The following is a 19182-nucleotide window of genomic DNA, read 5'->3' on the forward strand; positions in this document are numbered from 1 at the left end:
TCATAATTTCTCAAGAATCTCCTAGAAACCTCTGGAGGAACCCTGGTTGATAAACACTGCTCTAGCCATGCCCCAGGGTCACTGCTCTAACTTTGCCCCAGCATTCTTTTTCTTTGACCATGGTCCTTTAACCAGAAGAAACCCTTATTACCCCTGTGACACCATCACTATCCTTTTAAACTCCTTGAAGGGGCAGTTGCTCAGAACTTAGTTACTATCAACATAGGCACACCCACAAAACTACATGTCTTAAAAGCCCCTTCCCTACACTTGTGGAGGCATGTTCCTATGCATAGGTATTAAAGGTTCTTGAAAGTGAAAGCCATAGCCTTGTTTTCTGGGAGAAAAAAACAAAATTGAAGGTATCACTGTAGAGAGAGACAGAGGTGGATGAAGGAGTTGTATGGTATAGAAGGCAAGGCTGTATTGCATAGAAAGCACAAAGACTGGATAACATTACTGGGCCAAAAAATTGTATGTAATACACATGGAAAGAATTGGGGTAAAAATAATCAAATATTGCCAAGAGGAGGAAGGACCCAGGAAAGGATAAATGTAAACAGATTATGTTTTAAAACTTTTATACAATATACATTACCTTGCCTAGGAATGTGATGTCCTCCCAGCTGCTAGCATTAAAGCCATACAGATCCAGGAGATTTAGAATGTAGACACCAGAGAAACAATATTCACTGAGATACTTCTCCTTTACATTGCCGGAATCCCTTTTCACCTGCAAGGCAATAATGGAATGCATTGAGGAAGAATAATAAAGAAGAACATATATCACTATCTACTTTAGGGCAGCTTAACATTTGCAGTGGGTTTAAGTGATCCCTTGCCAGCCGCTTGGTCACTGGCGCTGGTTCTTAATGAAGAGTGATTGGTACTGAACCACTCATTGCTGCCCCATTGTCTATGGGGGTGCCATAGTAGTATCTCCACCGAGGCAGTATTTTACTACCACAAGGAAGCAGTAACTGCTCCAGTTTCCTCCCACATTCCAAAAACATGCGGTTAGGTTTATTGGCTTCCTGACTTTAGACTGTATTAATGACATAAAACTATGGTAGGGAAATTAGATTGTGAGCTCATTTCAGGGACAGCTAGTGACATGACTTTGGACTTTGTACAATGCTGCGTAATATGTTGGCGCTATATAAATACCGTGTAATAATATTAATAATGATGGGGGAGTTGACCAGGGTCTTTTCTAACTATGGAGCTCTTTTATCTTAATTCAGCTGAATTACACATTTTTTTAAACATAGAACTCCTATTGTGTTCCATTATTCGCCTCCAGCTCCATCTATAAAGCACACTGTGTTAATTATTTTGTGTGAAGCGACTATATGGCTGCTTTATAAATGATTTCTATGGCATATTTTATGAAAGCACATTGTTTTTCATTTTACCATAGTGTTATAAAAATTTTCTTCAATGTCTTTTCACATTTTACATGTTTGCTTGCATTAAAGAGCAACCATTAAAATCATTCAATAGGCTACCAATACCATCAAGTACACAAAGAATTGCACTGAAGTCAAGATATCTTCACCTTAAAGTACATGTATAGGCAAAACTTTTTTGTGTGTATAGAGAAGTAAAGGGCTATTTCCAATGTTACATGTTGGGGGAGTTTTCCTTGCACTTCTTGCCCCAAGGAGGTGACAGGAAGCCTCTAAGTGTACCTATTGAAAGATTTACCCCAACCTTACAACCTAAATATTTTGAAATGTGAACAGGAAATAGTAAATCCTTAAAACATATAATAAATGATTACCAAGAAATGTGTATATGCTGCATTCAGCAGTCTGTGGGCATACCACACAGCCATTTCCACCCCTTACCTCAAACCATGGTTTAGAACAATGTCTCTCCACTGTGTTCTTCACGCTGTCCAGAGAAGCTTTCCCCTTGGCGAGCTTTAAAAAGTCCATAACAAAAAAAAAGGCAGAGAAGGCCTGCGGGAAAAAAACAGCACACAAAGCATTAGGAAAGCACTTGGGCGGTAAACATGTTTCCTTTCCTGCCATGGCGGAGACAAGCAGCATGCTGCTCCCCACTTCCTGTGCAACCACAAGGCCCTCACACATGAGAACCCTTGTTAATCAGACTGTAGTGGGAAAATCAAGAGGAACAACAGTTAATGCTGATCTCTGGATATCTTGCCAGCTTGCCTCACATAACCGTTCTTCCTGCACGCCCACCTTTGATCTTATTTTCCAAAAATAAACTTTCTTTACAACTGATAAAATCAACTTTTTTGAAAGGAATCCTATAGCTGGCGTCATTGATACTAATGTAGGAAGAAGGAAACTAAAAACTACATTGGGGTGGAAGGAGGTCCAATCACCCAGAGGATACTGAATAGGACAATAGGTTATCAACATTTTTGTGAAATGAGTCAGCAGAAGGAAGGAGGTCCTGATTTCCTTAGATAGAATTTTGGGGTGCTTTACTAGAGGCATCACCAGCAGGAGAAAGGAGGTCTTGGTTTCCCTATATAGATAGAATTGAAGAGTTCTTTACTAGGGACATTACCAGCAGGAGGAAGAAGAACCTGATTTCCCAATATGGGTAGAATTCTGTGATGCAAAAATAAAGGGATTGCCAACAGGAGGAAGAAGACACCGATTCCCCTATAATGATAGAATTTTGGGGTGTATCACTAGCAGGTTGAAGGGGGTCCTAATTCTCCTGCATAGATATATTTCTAGGGTGCATCTACTGCTAGAGGGATTGCCAGCATGAGGAAGAAGGTACTGATTTTTCTTATAAAGATTGTATTGGAATGTATTACTGGAAGGCCCATCAGCAAGAAGGTTCTGATTCTACTATATAGACAGAATTCCTGCGTACATTACTAGGGGCATCAAAGGAAGGAAAGGAGGAAAGGAGTCCTGATTATTCTTATAGGGATACCAACTAGAACGATCACCAGCAGATGCAAGGATTCTCCAATTCAGACAGAATTTTGGTGTGCAGCAATAAAAAGATATCCAGGCCCCAATTCTCTTATAGATAGAATTTGTGGGTTTAGCACTAGCAAATGGCAGGTGGTCTCCTATATAGATAGAATTCTGGGGTGCATCAATAGAGACATCTCCTGCAGAAGGAAAGAAGGATCACCGGCATGAGGAATAAGGTCCTGATTACCTTATAAAGTTATTGTTCCGGGGTGTAGAAATAGAGGAATCACAAATAGGAGGTTCAGATTCCTCAACATAGGTAATAAACTGGGGTACATCAAAGGGCTCACCAGCAAGAAGAAGGAGGTCCTGATTCCTCCATTTAGATTAATTAGAACCTATTTCCAGTCCTGGAGATAATAATAAGATTTATAAAGGATTTAGTATTAAAGGATAAAGGAATAAAGGATTTTATTATATATATATTATATAATATATATATATATATTATATATATATATATATTATATATACTTTATATGGTAACTACAGAGACAAGCACCAGAAATGGGTAAAAATCTCGGGATAAAACCTCAAGAGAGACTGCAGAAGCGCAATATGTACAGTCTTAAGCAAAGACTGGAATGGGGGACCCCTAAAATTAAAATGACCCCTAAGAGGACATACATACATTTTCCAATCTCCTACCCTGAGCTAAACTAATCCATTCTACTGCTTCAGATTCCTAATTACTACTATCCTTGGGTCACAATCTTGGAGTTTGTTTACGTTTGCTCACTAGGTAGTTACACATGCAGAATACAACCATTTAGCGGTTTATGGGACCATGTTCCATGGCTGTAAAGGCATCCTCTGGGGCCGTACTAAACATATTCTACAACCCTGAGAGCAGAAAGTAAAATAATCCAAACTTATGGTTCTTCAGATGTCTATGCAGATGTGCTTTAAGGGTGCGAATAAGGTTCAGTATCCCTTTAATGCTTTTAAGTTTATTAAAATCAGGCCCATTGTTACAATAACCAGGACTAAAACAAGAAAATGATCCGTGTAGAACACAGATATTGCTTTGGGCGCCAATGGTTGCTTGTCCACAGTTCATAAGTTCTATTAACAAAATAAAACCCCCAGAATCCTAGAATGATGACACTGATATGTTCTTACCCCAAACTCTCCTTGCAGCACTGGCTGGAAAATCCCATTGAATGAACATCGTGAATAGCTACAGTGGGATACATTGAAAATGGACTCGACTTTCTTCTTGCATAGCTGGTAGTTGCCGGTCCCCTGAATCTGAATGGTCTGCGGAAGGGTGAGGGTTCTCAGACTAGACACACAAGGGCTGCTGTAGAGGTCTGCTGTGCTGACATTCCGCCTATATCCTGAGTTAAAGCATGGGTCCAGGAGGGTAATGTTCTGTCCATCCTGCAATAGGAAATATGGTTTTTAATGTGTTAAGGAAAGCATATAGATATTAATAAATATTACACTTTTTTCCACTCTATTACACACATGATCAGCCATAGCTACTATACTTATTACTTGAAATCTAATGAGGCATAGACCTAAGACCAAGAAGTTCAATATTCCTTAGACCTTTTTATAAATGTTTTTACATAAACATATATATATAATGATTTATGCATGTATCATGGTTCTTACATAACCATCAGATCGGCCAAGGAGGTTCAATTTGGCTTCTTCATGTGAATGATGTTGGGTGAAGGGTCGCTACCTAACTACCAGTAAGACCATTAGAAAAGGTCTTTAACATGGCCCAAATATCACATGGACAGGGGTGACAGATTATTGCGTAGGTCATCTAAAAATCAGCTAATCCAAACTGTCTGAAGACTTCCACCATTCACTCCACAAGAGTCTAAAACTTTCTATAAAAGTTTAGGCAATATGCTGGAAACACTTGAAAAAAACTGTACACTTTTTTTTTTAACAATCCCAAGTTTGAAAAAGAAAAATCAGATCTTTCAAGCTATGACAGCTCAATATTTTTTCCCAAAATACCTAGAACGTTGAACCACAGTGAAAAGTTTCAGAAGCGTTACGAGACGTGCAATTTGTTGAAACAATTATCTAAACTAAAACGCACTCTATTTACAGCAAGTGATATAAAAACCCGATACGGAGTGCAGGGAACAATAAAAACAGTTAATTGTTGCCATTGTGCAGCTGGCACAAAAACATGGCTGAGTTAAGTTTGAGATACGCTTTTTTTCAGCATCAATTATGGGGTTCCAGAATACTCTCAACCAAGTGATTGAACATGCTGCCACAAGATGTATTTTAGTCTGTTTAACTCTAGCGATGACTCCAAGGCTCTGACACTAGGGAGGATTAATGGATTAAAGGTAAGAGGAGAAAAACGCTGGGATTAGTGCAGGTATTTATTATGGACTGGAATTATAAACTGCATCTTTTTGTTAGGTGTTGAGACGCGACCTCATATTTATATATCTAAGGCTCGTCCTAAAGATGATGACCAGTTAAGTACCAACCATCCTCATCTAACTGAACACTATCATTAAAAAACCCTAGCACTCACTCCTCTCAGAATCTAGAAGAGGGTCTGCACTTAAAGCCATTAGGGGCCAGCCAGCATAAGCATTCAGGAGCCTAATGGCAAATCATGCCCCCCCCCCCTTCCCAACTAAATTGATGGGGTAAATCCTGGAGTCAGGGGACCCTTCCACCTAAACCAATAGGGTGATTCCTTTAGTCTGGGGGCTGTTCCCCCTAAAATGATGGGATGATTTCTTTGGTCAGGGGGCCCTTCCACCTAAATTAATGGGGTGATTCCTGTAGTCAGGGGGTCCTTACAGCTAACCTTCCTAAATAAATTGATGGGATGATTCTTGTAGTCAAGGGGTCCCTCCAGCTAAATTGATGTGGTAATTCCTGTAGTCGGACCACTTAACCCTCCCAACTAAAATGATGGTATGATTTTTGAAGTCAGGGGACCCTTCAACCAAAATTAATGGGGTGATTCCTGTAGTAATGGGGCCCTTCCAACTAACCCTTCCACCTAAATTAATGGGGTGATTCCTTTAGTTAGAGGGCCTTTCCAACTAGAGGGCCTTTTGGGGCAATTCCTGTAGTCAGGGGGCCCTTTTACCCTAATTGATGGGGTGATTCTTGTACTCAGGGGGCCCTTCCACCTAATCCTTCCAGCTCGGGTGAGACTTCCACCAGGGCTTACATAACAGTACAGCCACTATGAGTCCCTTTCCTTACCCAATGCAAAGTAACAGCGATGAATTAAAAGTATATTACCAGACCTTCCTCTTTTGTGCAGACCCGCATTGTCCCCTCATTTCTGCTCCTAGAGTTTCACTTTATTAAGAGGTAAAGTATGTATTTATCCTGAGGGAATCTTTTTCAGTAATATGGAGTAAAAAAGTACTTAGGTGTTGATGAACAGATAATTGTAGCAAATCATTCCAGAGGTGAAAGGCTGGTAAGCCGCAGTTCCCGGGGCCCCAGGGGGTGTTTTCTTAGCAGTAATAAGCAAGAAAAATCTGACAGGTTATAGCAATATTAAAAGCAGACAGTCTGGGACTTTGTATATTCAAAAACGTGAAGCAATGTGAAGCATTTCACCATACGTTTGGTTTTAGCACTCTGAATATTACCGTCTGTTTATTCTTTAGAGAAAATTATATAGTAAACATTCTTATCCGCCTTCTAGGATATATATTGTGCTACACTGGACTCTTATGGATACTTATGGGTTGATTGATAAAAGGAGAGCTGGTGAAGGTCCATTATGCTCTTCAATAATCAACACCAGGCCTGCATGTGGTCCATTTATAAAATCAAATTACATAGTAATATTTCCACATTATCCTTCTCAAAGGTAAACCCTGCATTTCTGTATATTATTTTAGGTTATGAACCCTGAACTGAACCCCTGGATTTTTATGCAGGGTTTAATTAATGCACACCCTCTCGCATTCCCAGCAGTAAATACAAGCCTTTTCTTTCTTATCCTGGCCTTCTGCTAAGCCACTGGGAACATACAAACCCTGAGTAAGCTCCAAATGGCCCCAGCCAGAGGACTCTCCTTGCCATAGGTAACAGCGCTGGGACAATCAGCCGCCATTCATGGTCCACAATGGGGGAGTCACATGCTCCTCCATACCTAGAAATACCAGAAATTTTCTTTGTTCCTGGCAGCCGAATGGATCTCCTAAGAAGGGGAGTAGGGGCACATTAAAAAGAACCCGCTGCTTGGCCCTCATGTACTAGAAAAACCCACCAGTAGTATTCTTTGTTCATTCTCTAACCAGTATTACCAGAGCAGGCAACCGGATTTTTTAAAGCTCTACCAGAATGGAGAAAATAGACTACCATGGAAGAACCTGGGAGATCCAGCAAACCTGAAATGGATCTGGTCCAGGACTGAAAACATTTGCCACGAAATAGGAAATTATCCAGGTTTGGTATTGAGCATCTAAGACCTCCAGTCCTAGAGAGCTTTAATAGATCAGGCCCACTGACTACAAGACTTTTTCTATTATTGCAGTCATTACCGTCATACTGTTGGCCAGCTGCAGACGGAGAGCCTGGTCTTTCCCATAGCACAGGAAGCTGTGTGTATAGACGTTATAAGATTTCCCATACAAGCGGAAGCGCAAAGTGTTATCCTGCGATTCAATATTTTCATCAGATACAAACGTGATCTGCGTGGAAGCCCCTCCGAGGTCCAATGCACCTGATGTTCCTTGTTTAGAATTTGGTATAATGTTGAACCAGGGTGAATTCTAGTGTAAGAAGAGAAAGGATGTTAGAAAGAGGTTTAACATATTAAAGCTCATAAAACCCCATCACTAGAATCTCACACCAGACAAGTACGAGCAGGTCCTAAATTTTAGGCAGGGTTCGGAAGTATTTTTTAAAGAACTAAAAGAATGTTATTACAGCTACAAAAATGCCAGCTAGCATATTTAATAATTCAAGAACTGCACTCTAAACAAAATGCATATACAGTTATCAGTTTATTTTGTCCAATTGAAAATGCACGAAAAAAAAACACTGCAATGTTTGGTTGGACCGCCTTTAGCTTTGGTTACAGCATGCATCTGCCATGGTATCATTTTTATTACCTATGCAGTGCCACAACATTTATTTCTAAGCATTGTATTCATTTTTACCAAGATGGTGGGAGAATCATACTGCTGTGTAATGTTTCCTCTAGAACATTCCAATGATTCTTAAGGTCTAAACTCGGTGGTGGCAAATCCATGTGAGAAAATGATGCCTCATGCCCCCTAAATCTCTCTTTTACAATTTGAGCCCGATGAATCCTGGCATTGAAACGTGGAATATGTATCTGGGAAGAACTAATCCAAATGATCAGAAAACCCAGTCGTTCAGCATTAAGGATGAGCGAGAATACCTCTGACATTCCCGCGAAAACTTCCAATGGTTCTGCGAAATTCCGGCAAACCGATTTCGCGAAACCATTAAAAGAGGAAAATAAAACAGGAGGATTCCCAGAGCTGCATTCAGCCCTGGGAATCCTTCTGTTTGCGATCCCTGGAGTATTAGAGCATGATGCAGCCCTGAAAATCCTCCTGTTCAAGAGCTTGACATCTCCGCGAATCAGAAGGTCATTCTCACTTGCTTACCCTATTAATATTACCCTATTACCTTGCTTACTAAGATATTCTCACTCGCTTACCCTATTCAGCATATTCAGGTAGTCAGCTGACCTCCTTTTTGGGCATATAATATTGCTCAACCCAGACATGATCAACTGAAGCAACCTCAGATAATAACACTGCCCCTACAGGCACCCCAGATAATAACACTGCCCCTAAAGGTACCCCAGATAATAAGACTGCCCCTACAGGTACCCCAGATAATAACACTGGCCCTACAGGTACCCCAGATAATAAGACTGCCCTACAGGTACCCCAGATAATTACACTGCCCCAACAGGCACACCAGATAATAACTCTAACTTCACAGGATTGGGAACTTTTGTTTTTGCCCAGACAGTATACAACTTTAGGCCTTTTCTTCCAAAAAAGAATGTGCACTCATTTTAGGGGAGGAGGGGGGGGGGGTGGTACAAATCATCTGACTTAACAATAAAAAGAATAAACTGTCTCTGGAAAATGACAATTAGAGTATGACTGCTATAGAGAAATACTGACCATCTGAGACAATTCACACCTCTTTGACAACCACCACCAGTTTTATTTTTGTAGCACTGATTACAGTACACCAGACTATTCTTAGAACCACAGTGCTCGAAATTGCTGCTGCTGTGAAATTTTTGGTTTGCTAAGAACATAGGACAACACATAAAATACGTGTTCTGAGTAGATGACAGCGCACGCTGTGTACTAACTTGTATGAAGTTTCCTAGGAGATAGTTGATGGTGATCCAGCCATAGGCTCCTTCTTCTTGCCCTGTAATTATTCTGGCACCTTGAAAATCAAAGGGAGACGAGCGCAATGTGTTTTCCACAGATGTGAGGACCTCTTCTGCTGACCTGGAGTTAGTGAGCCTAAAGGAATATGAATTATGAGAAGAGAACTACAAAACATAATACAGATGAATTCAATACAGTGTTACAAACAAACACAATTAGGTTTACATATGTGCAATATGTTCATATATCCTTTGTGTCGTTATAAGTGTTCAGTTTCCCTTTCTTTGAAGCACTAACTTTCTGTTCTGTAAAACTTTCCTTTAGTAATTTATGTATATATATATATATATATATACTAGCAGGGTCAGATTGAGGATCTGGGGCCACTAGAGCTGGTTAGGGGAAGGGCCCAACAAAGGTTTTATCCAGTCCCCCCGTGGTTCAGTCCAACCCCAAAATCTGCAAGTGCATCAGCTCTTCTTATTATTATACTTGTCCCAAATGTTTAAATCACAGCATCTGACAGCTAGGGAATGAACAAACCTAAAAGAAGAGACCAGAAGCAACAGATGAGTTCATTTAAAATAAATGTTTTCTTGAGAAGGATGCATTATTATTTTAAAGCCTCGAATAGATTTAAGGTGGGCTCCGACTTTTCCAAGTCAAGATCATGCCTCATCCCTTCCTGGCACCAACTTACCTTTGGTCATCATCTAATGCAGAAGAGTCGAAGTGTGGCCCTAATCTGTTGCAAAGCTTTCCAGCAATCTGACACCCGGCACCCCAACACTGCTCAAGAAATCACAGTTGGGCATTGGCATTGTATAAGAGGTACAGTACAACTCTTTTAACCCTTTCGAATGAACAAACAAAAAAAACTACTGTATATACAGTTGGACTTGTTCTGGTGGCAACCAGAAATACAAATACTTTAATACACCATGCTGAGATTTCTGTGCAAGGTACTGGTAAATAATTTGGATGATGGGCCATTGAGAATACCTGAGCAGCCGCATTCCAGCAGTGGCTCCTAGGTACACGGGAGTCTCTTTGTGCTTATTCACTGGGATAACTTCTCGTGCTTTGTTCAAACATGCCTGCAGAGAGAGACCAGCGTTCTCTGGCTTCTGATTGTAGCTGGATATTCCATTGCCTGACAAATAAAGAAAAAAGGTTTCAGATATATGTAATCTTGTGTTGTTACAAAAATGTTATATAAGTTTTTACATGTCATTAAAAAATCAAAATCAATGTTTTGCATCACACATAATAGTTTTCCAACACTTAGTGGATGTGGTGGATGCCTTGGTTTTCTCAGGCCAAAAACCTTTTCAGTAAATAGAGAATACACCTGTTAATGTCAGGAATGCAGAAAGGGCAATTATCACTTCACCCGAAACATTACACTGCCAGAAATGGCACTTTTGAACTTCTTTGTAGTAATAAAATCCTAAAACAAGTTATCCATTAAAAATGGTATTCACAACTACTTTTTTACTTACATAGTAACTTTTCTGCTAAAGTTAAGTATTTATTACCCAGCAGACCTTATCATTAGTCAATGGAGTGAGAAACCAGGCAAAGAAAGTGGTCAGTGATGTCCTCACCATACACCCAACAATTTTCACAAGGAAACTATATATTTAGACATAGGGAGTATGTTTGGGACATTAGATTGTGAGCTTTCTGATGGACAGTTGTTGATGACTATGGACTTTGTAAAGCGCTCCGTAATGATTTATCTGACCGAGGGATCCAGTCTGGAGAATATTTCCCCATTGTAATGCACACAACACTCATTTCTCATGTAGAAAGCCTGAGAACACATGGCCTGGTATAATCTTCACACTAGCTGACGCAATGATGAACTCCAGCCAGTGACCGCGAGCAATCCGCTCTCAACACGTGCTTTGGTCACTTAGAAATTTATCATTTTCTGTTTTTGGATATCTGCCAGACTTTATATTGGCAGACATACAGCTCTGGCACTGTGAGACAGAAATAAAATAAACATTCCAGAAATCTGCTGTACTTTCCTTTAGGTACAAATTTAACACTGATGGATGATGGCCAAAACGTATGTTTTATCCAACTGGTATTCGCAGCTTTGGACTAAATTAGAAGAAAAAGGCTTTTCATAGGAATTTCAGTCACATTAATCACTCGAGATATCCAATTATAGCAACCCACTGGAGTGCATCCTCCTTCTGTAGTTTAAATGAGTCATAAGCATGGATGAGTGGGGGATAAAGATGTACAAACAAACAAAGGTAGCCACAGATACGTTAACAGGAATCCAAGACCCAGCAAGACCATTTTAGGATGTGTTTGTAATGATTATCCTAAAATGAGGAGGGCTCTGAATATTGGAAGGTCAGCTCACCCGAGTGTAAATATTGGCCGAGACCACAGAGTTAAAGTACATCTGAAATCTTCCCTAGTGCCAGGATCAACTGACTCTTGTTCTCAATAAACAGTATATGGTTTCTCATACAAGACAATGAAAACCTCTTTATAAATATTGACACATCTATTGTTAAACTATAAAGCACTCTTTTCATCATCATTTCTACAAGAAACCATGTATATACATAAAATACTTAGGAAATATTACATTTTCTTTTATTTTTGGTTATCACATCAAGTTATACATATATATATATTGTGCTAATTGTGATGTGTCCATACAACTTGCTATATAGCTATACGGCGAAACGCGTTGGTCACCGAAATGGTCCTTTTCATGTGAACTGATGTTGTATGGACTGCAGCCTTGTCCTTTAAGGAATCATTTAAGATTTTTTGTGTGTGGTTGAACCATGTCTAGCCGATACTCACTTATATCTCTCCATCCTGGTTTCATCCATACACACTTTTTGGCAACTGAAACCACTTTTTATCTTTCCCTTTCCATAGGCACAACAGGTCGAAGGAGAAAATATCTTCAAAATAAAGGAGGCCTCTTGCTAAGCTAGTTGTCACTAAAATGAGACTTCATACCGGAAAACTTTACCTATTCCTTTTGGGAAACAACTGAAATGTAGTGTACTCCCTCACTTTGGTGTGAATTTATTACCAGAACAAAGAAAGGGAGTCAATCTTCATAATGGGGACATAAATCAACAAAAAAATTAATTTGGTATTATTTAAAACTATGACCTGAGCTTTGTTGCCCATTCAGAAAATGCAAGCCGCAGTACTGAACCTATAAGTACCCTATGGTGTTCCCAATAGTCATCAGCAAGGAGAGCTACACGATTAGGGGACAGTTGGTTATATTATTTTGGCTTGTCGCGCAACCACCAGGATCTACTTCCAAGTGCAGAACATTTTCAGGTCAAGAAATCTTACACTACCAACCTAGTATGTTTATGTGAAATTAGATTATACATAGGCAAAGCCCCGGTCTATTATAAGGAGGACACAATAAGTTCACTTTGAAAAGCAAGCTTTTTAGGAATTGTATAAACAAGTTGCCATGTGAATGGCAAAGTTCACCAACCTTCCACTTTACATTCTTCTACTTGTTGGACAACGCCCGTGTCATTTTCTTTCTCCGCTGGCCATTGGTAGATGTACAGACTGGTGTGTGAGGAACCGGCATCTAACACAATACCATACTGCAGAGGAGAGGACAGACTGTTAGTTACATCTGATGGTCAGGTCTCCACAAACATACAAGACCTGATTTATTAACGCTCCCAAAGACTGTAGAAGATAGACGAGAGAACATGGGTGATCCAGCAAACCTGGAATAGAACTGGTCCAGGATCGAAAGCATTTGCCTATTATTAGAAAAAGATTTTTAAGAAATCATTTCCAGGTTTGCTGGATCACTCAGTCTCTCCCATGATAGTCTCTCTTCTACAGGCTTGGTGAGCTTTAAAAAAAAATCAGTCCAATAGTGTATTTCCACTGTTTACCTCCTTTATATTTCCTCTTTATAATAAAAAGGCCTCATCTTGTTCCTCCTCATTCCCTATAACAAAATTGAAGTTTTCTTAATATTTCCCTAAAAAAATCTACCTTCCACATTCTTTGCCAAGCTGAGGACGGTGTACACTTCAGCTGGCCAGCTACATGAACATTGTCTCGAAGCCTCCTGAGATGTGTGATATATTATCTTAGGAGACCTCAGGCCAGTCCATCCCTAGGCACAAAACCTTACACATAAACAGTGGTATATCAGCCATGGAAGGTCAAGAAGTGACATGACAGTGGCTGCCACTACCAAGATGGTGGCTTAGTTGCCATAATCTGTATCAGGAAAGCATCATGTGAGAAGAGGACATTGGTGAATTGTTTGGATTGCATGTATGTTTATGCTGGATAAAGAACCAAGAGAAGTAATGGGTTTTAGAGTTTCTGGCTTTAATCACACATCCGTACACAAGGCTGGCTTAGACTAAGTATAGGCTGGTTCTCTGAAACGTGCAAAAGCTGTCTAATGGGGTAATGGTGTATATAATCTTGTAGATTTGTCAGCATGTTTAACCCTGGAATCTCTCCCAGACTTGATAAATGGTACCTTACAGTCTGAAGCTGACACTAATGATCTTCTCTCTTGTAGAAGAGGCAAACAATGCAAATAGGGACGACAGGCACAGATAAGGGATGTTATTGAGTAGGCTCTGCCATTTTAATTATGTGTTACCATTCTCAAACACCAAGCTTTTTTGAAGGATGTTGTATGACCCTGCATTCTCCAGCTAACATTGTTATTAACATCTACAAGTCAGCACATAATCATAGAGGACATGGTCCAAGAAAACAATTATAGGCCCCATGGCTCACAAGATTCATTTTAAAGAGACCCTGTCATCAATTTAACAATAAAATGCAGATAAAAGCTAAGACAAAACAAGTATCTTCAATTCATATTTGTTTTTAATGAACTACTCAAAGAAACTGTTGCCGGTTGGTCTTGGAGAGTCTTATTGTGGTCTTCGCTGACCCAGCTAGCCTATCGCTCCCTACATAACCTTTAATACAACTGCTTGGTCAGCAGTAAAGCGCAACACAATAGATCAGTGTTTCTCAACCAGGGTTCCATGGAACCTTAGTGTTTATCCAGAGGTTGCCGGGGGTTTCTTGAGCAATGAGCAGTTTGTGCCTCTTGGGTCAGATCAGGTGACACCAAATCATTTTTTTGGTCTGTAAGGGGGAAATTCTTACCAATGACTAGCAATGATAGGATAAGAGGAATTCTATTGATTACCACACTAATGTACCCCATGTGAAAAAGTGCTATGAAGTATCAGTCTGTTGGGGCTGCAAGCACTAAACAGTTATATGAGCCAGTAACATTATGGGGAAACTACTGCTTTTTTAAGTTACATTTTTTAAGCATTTTAATGTGACTTTTACAAGAGTTTGTTTTATCTTCTAAATACAAAGTACCGTGTAGATTATCCCCCTAGTGCCCATATCTGTACATCAGACACAGACGTCACTGTCCCAACTGAATAACTGCCAAGATAAAATTTGTCTGTAATAACTAGAGTACTTGCAGATGAAAGAACTATACACTATAAAATAGAATGTATATAAACTCCAACAATGAAATTTTCCTATTTGGCCCATTGGGCTTTAAAATATACAATGAAAACAATTTGCCGTTTCAAATGCAAATAGCTTCAAACTCTCTGTATGCTCTGTTTCCAATTCACTAAAAACTCAAGCTCTGCTTTGGGCTCCTCTGTAAATTACAGAACAGCTTTGTTACAAAGGCAAGAAGAGAGCGTAGGTGTTCTGCTGTCATTCTCTAGGGTGACAATATTTCTCCACCATAGATACAGAACAGCAAGAGTGTTGTCAACCCAGGTCAGAAAGTGTGTTACAGGCAGAAGTACTGGGTAACATGAAATCAAAAGAAATAAAAAAAAAAAAGACAAATGCAGCTACCATACCAAAGGATCGCTAGGCTATAATGTAGAGGCCAATCACTCAAACCAGCAAACATGGCTGCCACCAAGTACATGGTTAAACAACTGTTCACTAATAGCTTATTGTCATTGAAAATGGAAAAGGAAGGAGGGAGGACGAGTGTGAGGAACCACACTGCATTAAAATACAACATAGTCATTTGTTAACATCCTCAACAATGTTGGGGAGCATCTTTGCTAGCTCTAGATTTTTGAGATGAGATGATCAAAATGGTAATTTTGGGTGATGAAAACCTACTATGCATGCAGAACTTTATAGCCCAGTTAGATCTGTGTGGTCTCTGAATTCAAGTGCATTTCTACAGCATGTTGTGGGTTGAGGTGACTCTTAGTGTATTGAGGTTGTATCCAAAATGAATGGCACTACAGCGCAGAAACACGTGAGGTGCTTTGCCACATGTAAATCTCAAACAGTCCATTAGAACCATGGTTGATTAACAGTTAGGTATGGGATTAAAAGGAACATAAGTAATTGTCGGATGGGGCAAAGTCAGGTCGTCTTTATTAAAACTAATATGGAAGTTTTGCTTCTATTGGTCATGTACTGGATTTGCAGGAATATACAATGGGACTTTCATTACCTTAAGATTCTCCGGGAGAGGTTTATTCTGCAGCACTGCCACAACTGTTAAAGCAACGATCCCCAAAACAAAGAAAACTCCAAGGATCAAAAGGGCCTTCTTGTTCCATGTCTTCTGTTTTGCAACTGTGATCAAACCAAAAGAAAACAAAAGGATGAGTGAATGATCATGACTCTGACTTTACAACTGAAATATTGTATTCTTTTTAAATCTCAAAAGATCAGCAAATCCCTCTTTACAGCAGCATCTGTCTACAGAATCATCATGCCTTTCATACTTATAGAAATATTGAATGGATGGGTACCCTTGTCATAGCTGTTAGAATTATTGGTGAGAAAAGTCATGACATGGCTTCCATTGGGTGGGTACAGATGACAATTATTCCAATGGAGAGGTCAGATAATCTTTCATTGTTAGACGATGAAAAAAATTTTTATGAACATTCCTGAAAATGTCTGAGATTGGAGAATTTTTTCGTGAAGGGAAGAAGTTGTATTCAGTTGTAAGGAAAGCCGGTTCCTGTGCTAGCATGACTGTGCCCCTATGATCAGAACTAGATCCATCAAGACACGGTTTTGAAGATTTTGGTGTGAAGGAGCTCAGGTGTCTTGGTCTAGTTGGGCCTGATCAATAGGCCTGGTTTATAAAAGCTCTCCAAGGCTGGAGAGGATACACTTTCATCAATGAAGCTGGGTAATCCAGCAAACCTGGAATGTAATTGGTCCAAGATTCAAACCATTTGCTAGCAAAAAGCAAATGACTTTGAAGAAATCCATTCCAGGTTTGCTGGACCTAACTAAATAAGGCCACATGCCTTAGGCATGACTTTGAATGCCTATTGCAAGCCAGGCCTATTCATTTTACATATGTATCTGGCTCACAAATGCACACATTTCTACATATGAACCTCCAAAATCTTGTGAGAAGACCTAAAGAAGGCTGGAGACAGGTCTAGCCACAACCTTGAGGGGGGGCAACTATGGTTTTGTACATAGGGCCACATGACTTGGACATTACTTCAAATGCCTATTGAAAGCCAGGTCTATTCATATTACATATGTACCCGGCCTCACAAATTCACACATTTCCAAAGATAAACCCCAAAAGTCTTGTGGGAAGCCATAAAGAAAGCTGGAGACAGATCTAGCAACAAGCTCGGGGGACAATTATGGTTTTGGATTTAGATGTCCCACAATCTTACATTGGTGTAATAGTTCTTCACAGATCTATGTCCACATATTGATTCTGGAGTTAACATTGTGAAAACAACTTTATCTCCCCAAATCATAAGATGTGTTTCTTACAAAACATTTTTTCCCATAAACTATATTATGTTTTATGCGCTGAATTCATTCCTATCTTTAGAGTGTTTGTTTTATCTGTTCACAAGTTTCTGGCAGAACAAAATAAGAATTATGTTCATTTTTCGAGTTATATTCAGAAAGCAATCAACAAGAATTGTAAAATTATCACAAATGTTCAAGCTACAAAAGAGAAAACTTCAGTTTTGTTAAAAACAAAAAAAAGATAAAATATACACGACTGTGAAACGAAATACTTGCTGCTAAATGTTACCTTTCCATTTCAGTAATAAGTTTTCTAATAAGAATTTCTGTTTTTTGCATATATTGCCACATTTATGGAATTTTTCAGAATTCCTACCCCTCTGTCCCCACACTTTATTGTACAGCCCTGAAATATCTGCAGATCGTGAAGAGTAAAAAAAATTGTATGGAGAGAAATATGGGGCTGCCGATGATGACCTTCTTTAGTTGCCTGGCCGCGTCCAGTTTCTGAAGTATGCAATATGTGATATCTAAAATAGAATTAAAGCTTAATAGTCAAGCAATCAGCAATTTTAACATGGGATGCTCAAGAACAGACCAGCCACTTCTCTCTGCACAGGTTTTCTTTAAACTGGACCCATCACCAAATTTTTAACATTATATAAAATATGTTTATTTTTTTTTTAAATTTCCTTGGGGCAGACCCCTCCGCTTCCGTCCTTACCGCAATGGCGTTAAAAGGAAATCTGCAAAAAGAAATACTTGCATCACATATCCCAGGAGGCTGTGGCCTGCTCCTTCTGCACATGGTAAGGATTAGGCATGCATCATGAGGTCAGCTGAAAACCGTGTTTTTCCATCAATCAATATTTTCTTTGACAACATTTCCCAAGTAGGCAATGCCCGGATTCATTGTGCTCAACTTGTAAAAAAATGGTACAGGGAGCATGAAGCATCATTTTCACACATATATTGTCCACCGCAGTCCAATGAGTCCATACCCATTCTCCATTGAGAATCTTTGGGATGGGCTGGAGAACACTTTATTCAGTGGTCCAACTCTCTCACAATCAATACAAGATTTTGGTGAACAAGGCAACTCTATAGGGGAAATAAATGGTGTGACTTTCCATAAACTTATTGAAACAATACCAGCTGAATGCTTGCCATAATCAAAGCTAAAGGAGGTCCAACAAAATATCAGAGAATGAAACTTTTCTTCAGACCAGGCAGTGCATCTACTTAATCTCCCTTAAGGGAGGCTAGTGGTTGGAGATACATTGGATGATGTTTGTCCTGATGAAGCAATTGTACGAAACGCGTAAAAGAACCTGTTCCATCTATACAATTATTATGGTCATGTATGATTTTATGTAATTGTAGGATGTTACAATTAAAAAAGTTCCTGTATTATATTTGGTGGTAGTTCAACAGGTATGTGTTACAATCGGGACCCATTGTCAAATTTTATATAGGAAACAGTATTATACTAGAACAAAAACCAAAGGTATATTCAGTTACCAATACAACTACATCTACTTAAGCTCAGGTGACCCCAGCCAAAGCAAATATTAGGACAGTATGATTATGTGATTAATTGAAGAAAATAATACAATCTGATTGGCCTTCATGGGTCGGCACACTTTGCACGGTCCCATAAATAATTAGCTAAGTTTCTAGCGATGGCTTCCATACACATGTAAAAATAAACAGCTGTGGGACAACACTGCAGATCTACAAAGGCGTTGCTGAGTTCAGTCCCTGAACATTAACAGCAGCCAACTGTGAAAAAGTGGAGTGTCTGGCTGGAAGCAGAGGGGGCAATACCCTGCTGTCCAGTGGAATTATGTCACTGGAGTGTAAGCTGGGATTCCCTGCGGCATGGCGTTGCACATACTAACAATCTGTGCCATTCACTGCCTCTTACAAAGCACATTCTTTCCATCTGGATACATTCGCACTCAGCCAAACACTGCGAGTGAAAAACAAGTAAAGCCCAAGATAGCGTCTGAGCGCTCTCTGTCTCTTCCACAGACATTTGC

The 19182-nt window shown here is 39.6% G+C and overlaps 1 protein-coding gene across 3 annotated transcripts in view; it reads right to left on the minus strand.

Annotated features, from left to right (window-relative positions):
• The window catches only part of ENTPD1 (ectonucleoside triphosphate diphosphohydrolase 1), a 61722-nt gene that overhangs the window by 5307 nt on the left and 37233 nt on the right, over window positions 1-19182 (minus strand). For all 3 annotated transcript variants that reach the window (XM_072423131.1, XM_072423128.1, XM_072423130.1), the window contains 8 exons: window positions 15855-15979; window positions 12831-12948; window positions 10331-10481; window positions 9304-9463; window positions 7478-7708; window positions 4095-4355; window positions 1851-1964; window positions 599-733 (listed from right to left, as the gene is read on the minus strand). In XM_072423131.1, the coding sequence (XP_072279232.1) occupies window positions 599-733; window positions 1851-1964; window positions 4095-4355; window positions 7478-7708; window positions 9304-9463; window positions 10331-10481; window positions 12831-12948; window positions 15855-15979 (1295 nt within the window). The remainder of the gene's footprint in view (window positions 1-598; window positions 734-1850; window positions 1965-4094; window positions 4356-7477; window positions 7709-9303; window positions 9464-10330; window positions 10482-12830; window positions 12949-15854; window positions 15980-19182) is intronic.

The sequence above is a fragment of the Pyxicephalus adspersus genome, chromosome 10, assembly GCF_032062135.1.
Source record: "Pyxicephalus adspersus chromosome 10, UCB_Pads_2.0, whole genome shotgun sequence".
NCBI lineage: Eukaryota > Metazoa > Chordata > Amphibia > Anura > Pyxicephalidae > Pyxicephalus > Pyxicephalus adspersus.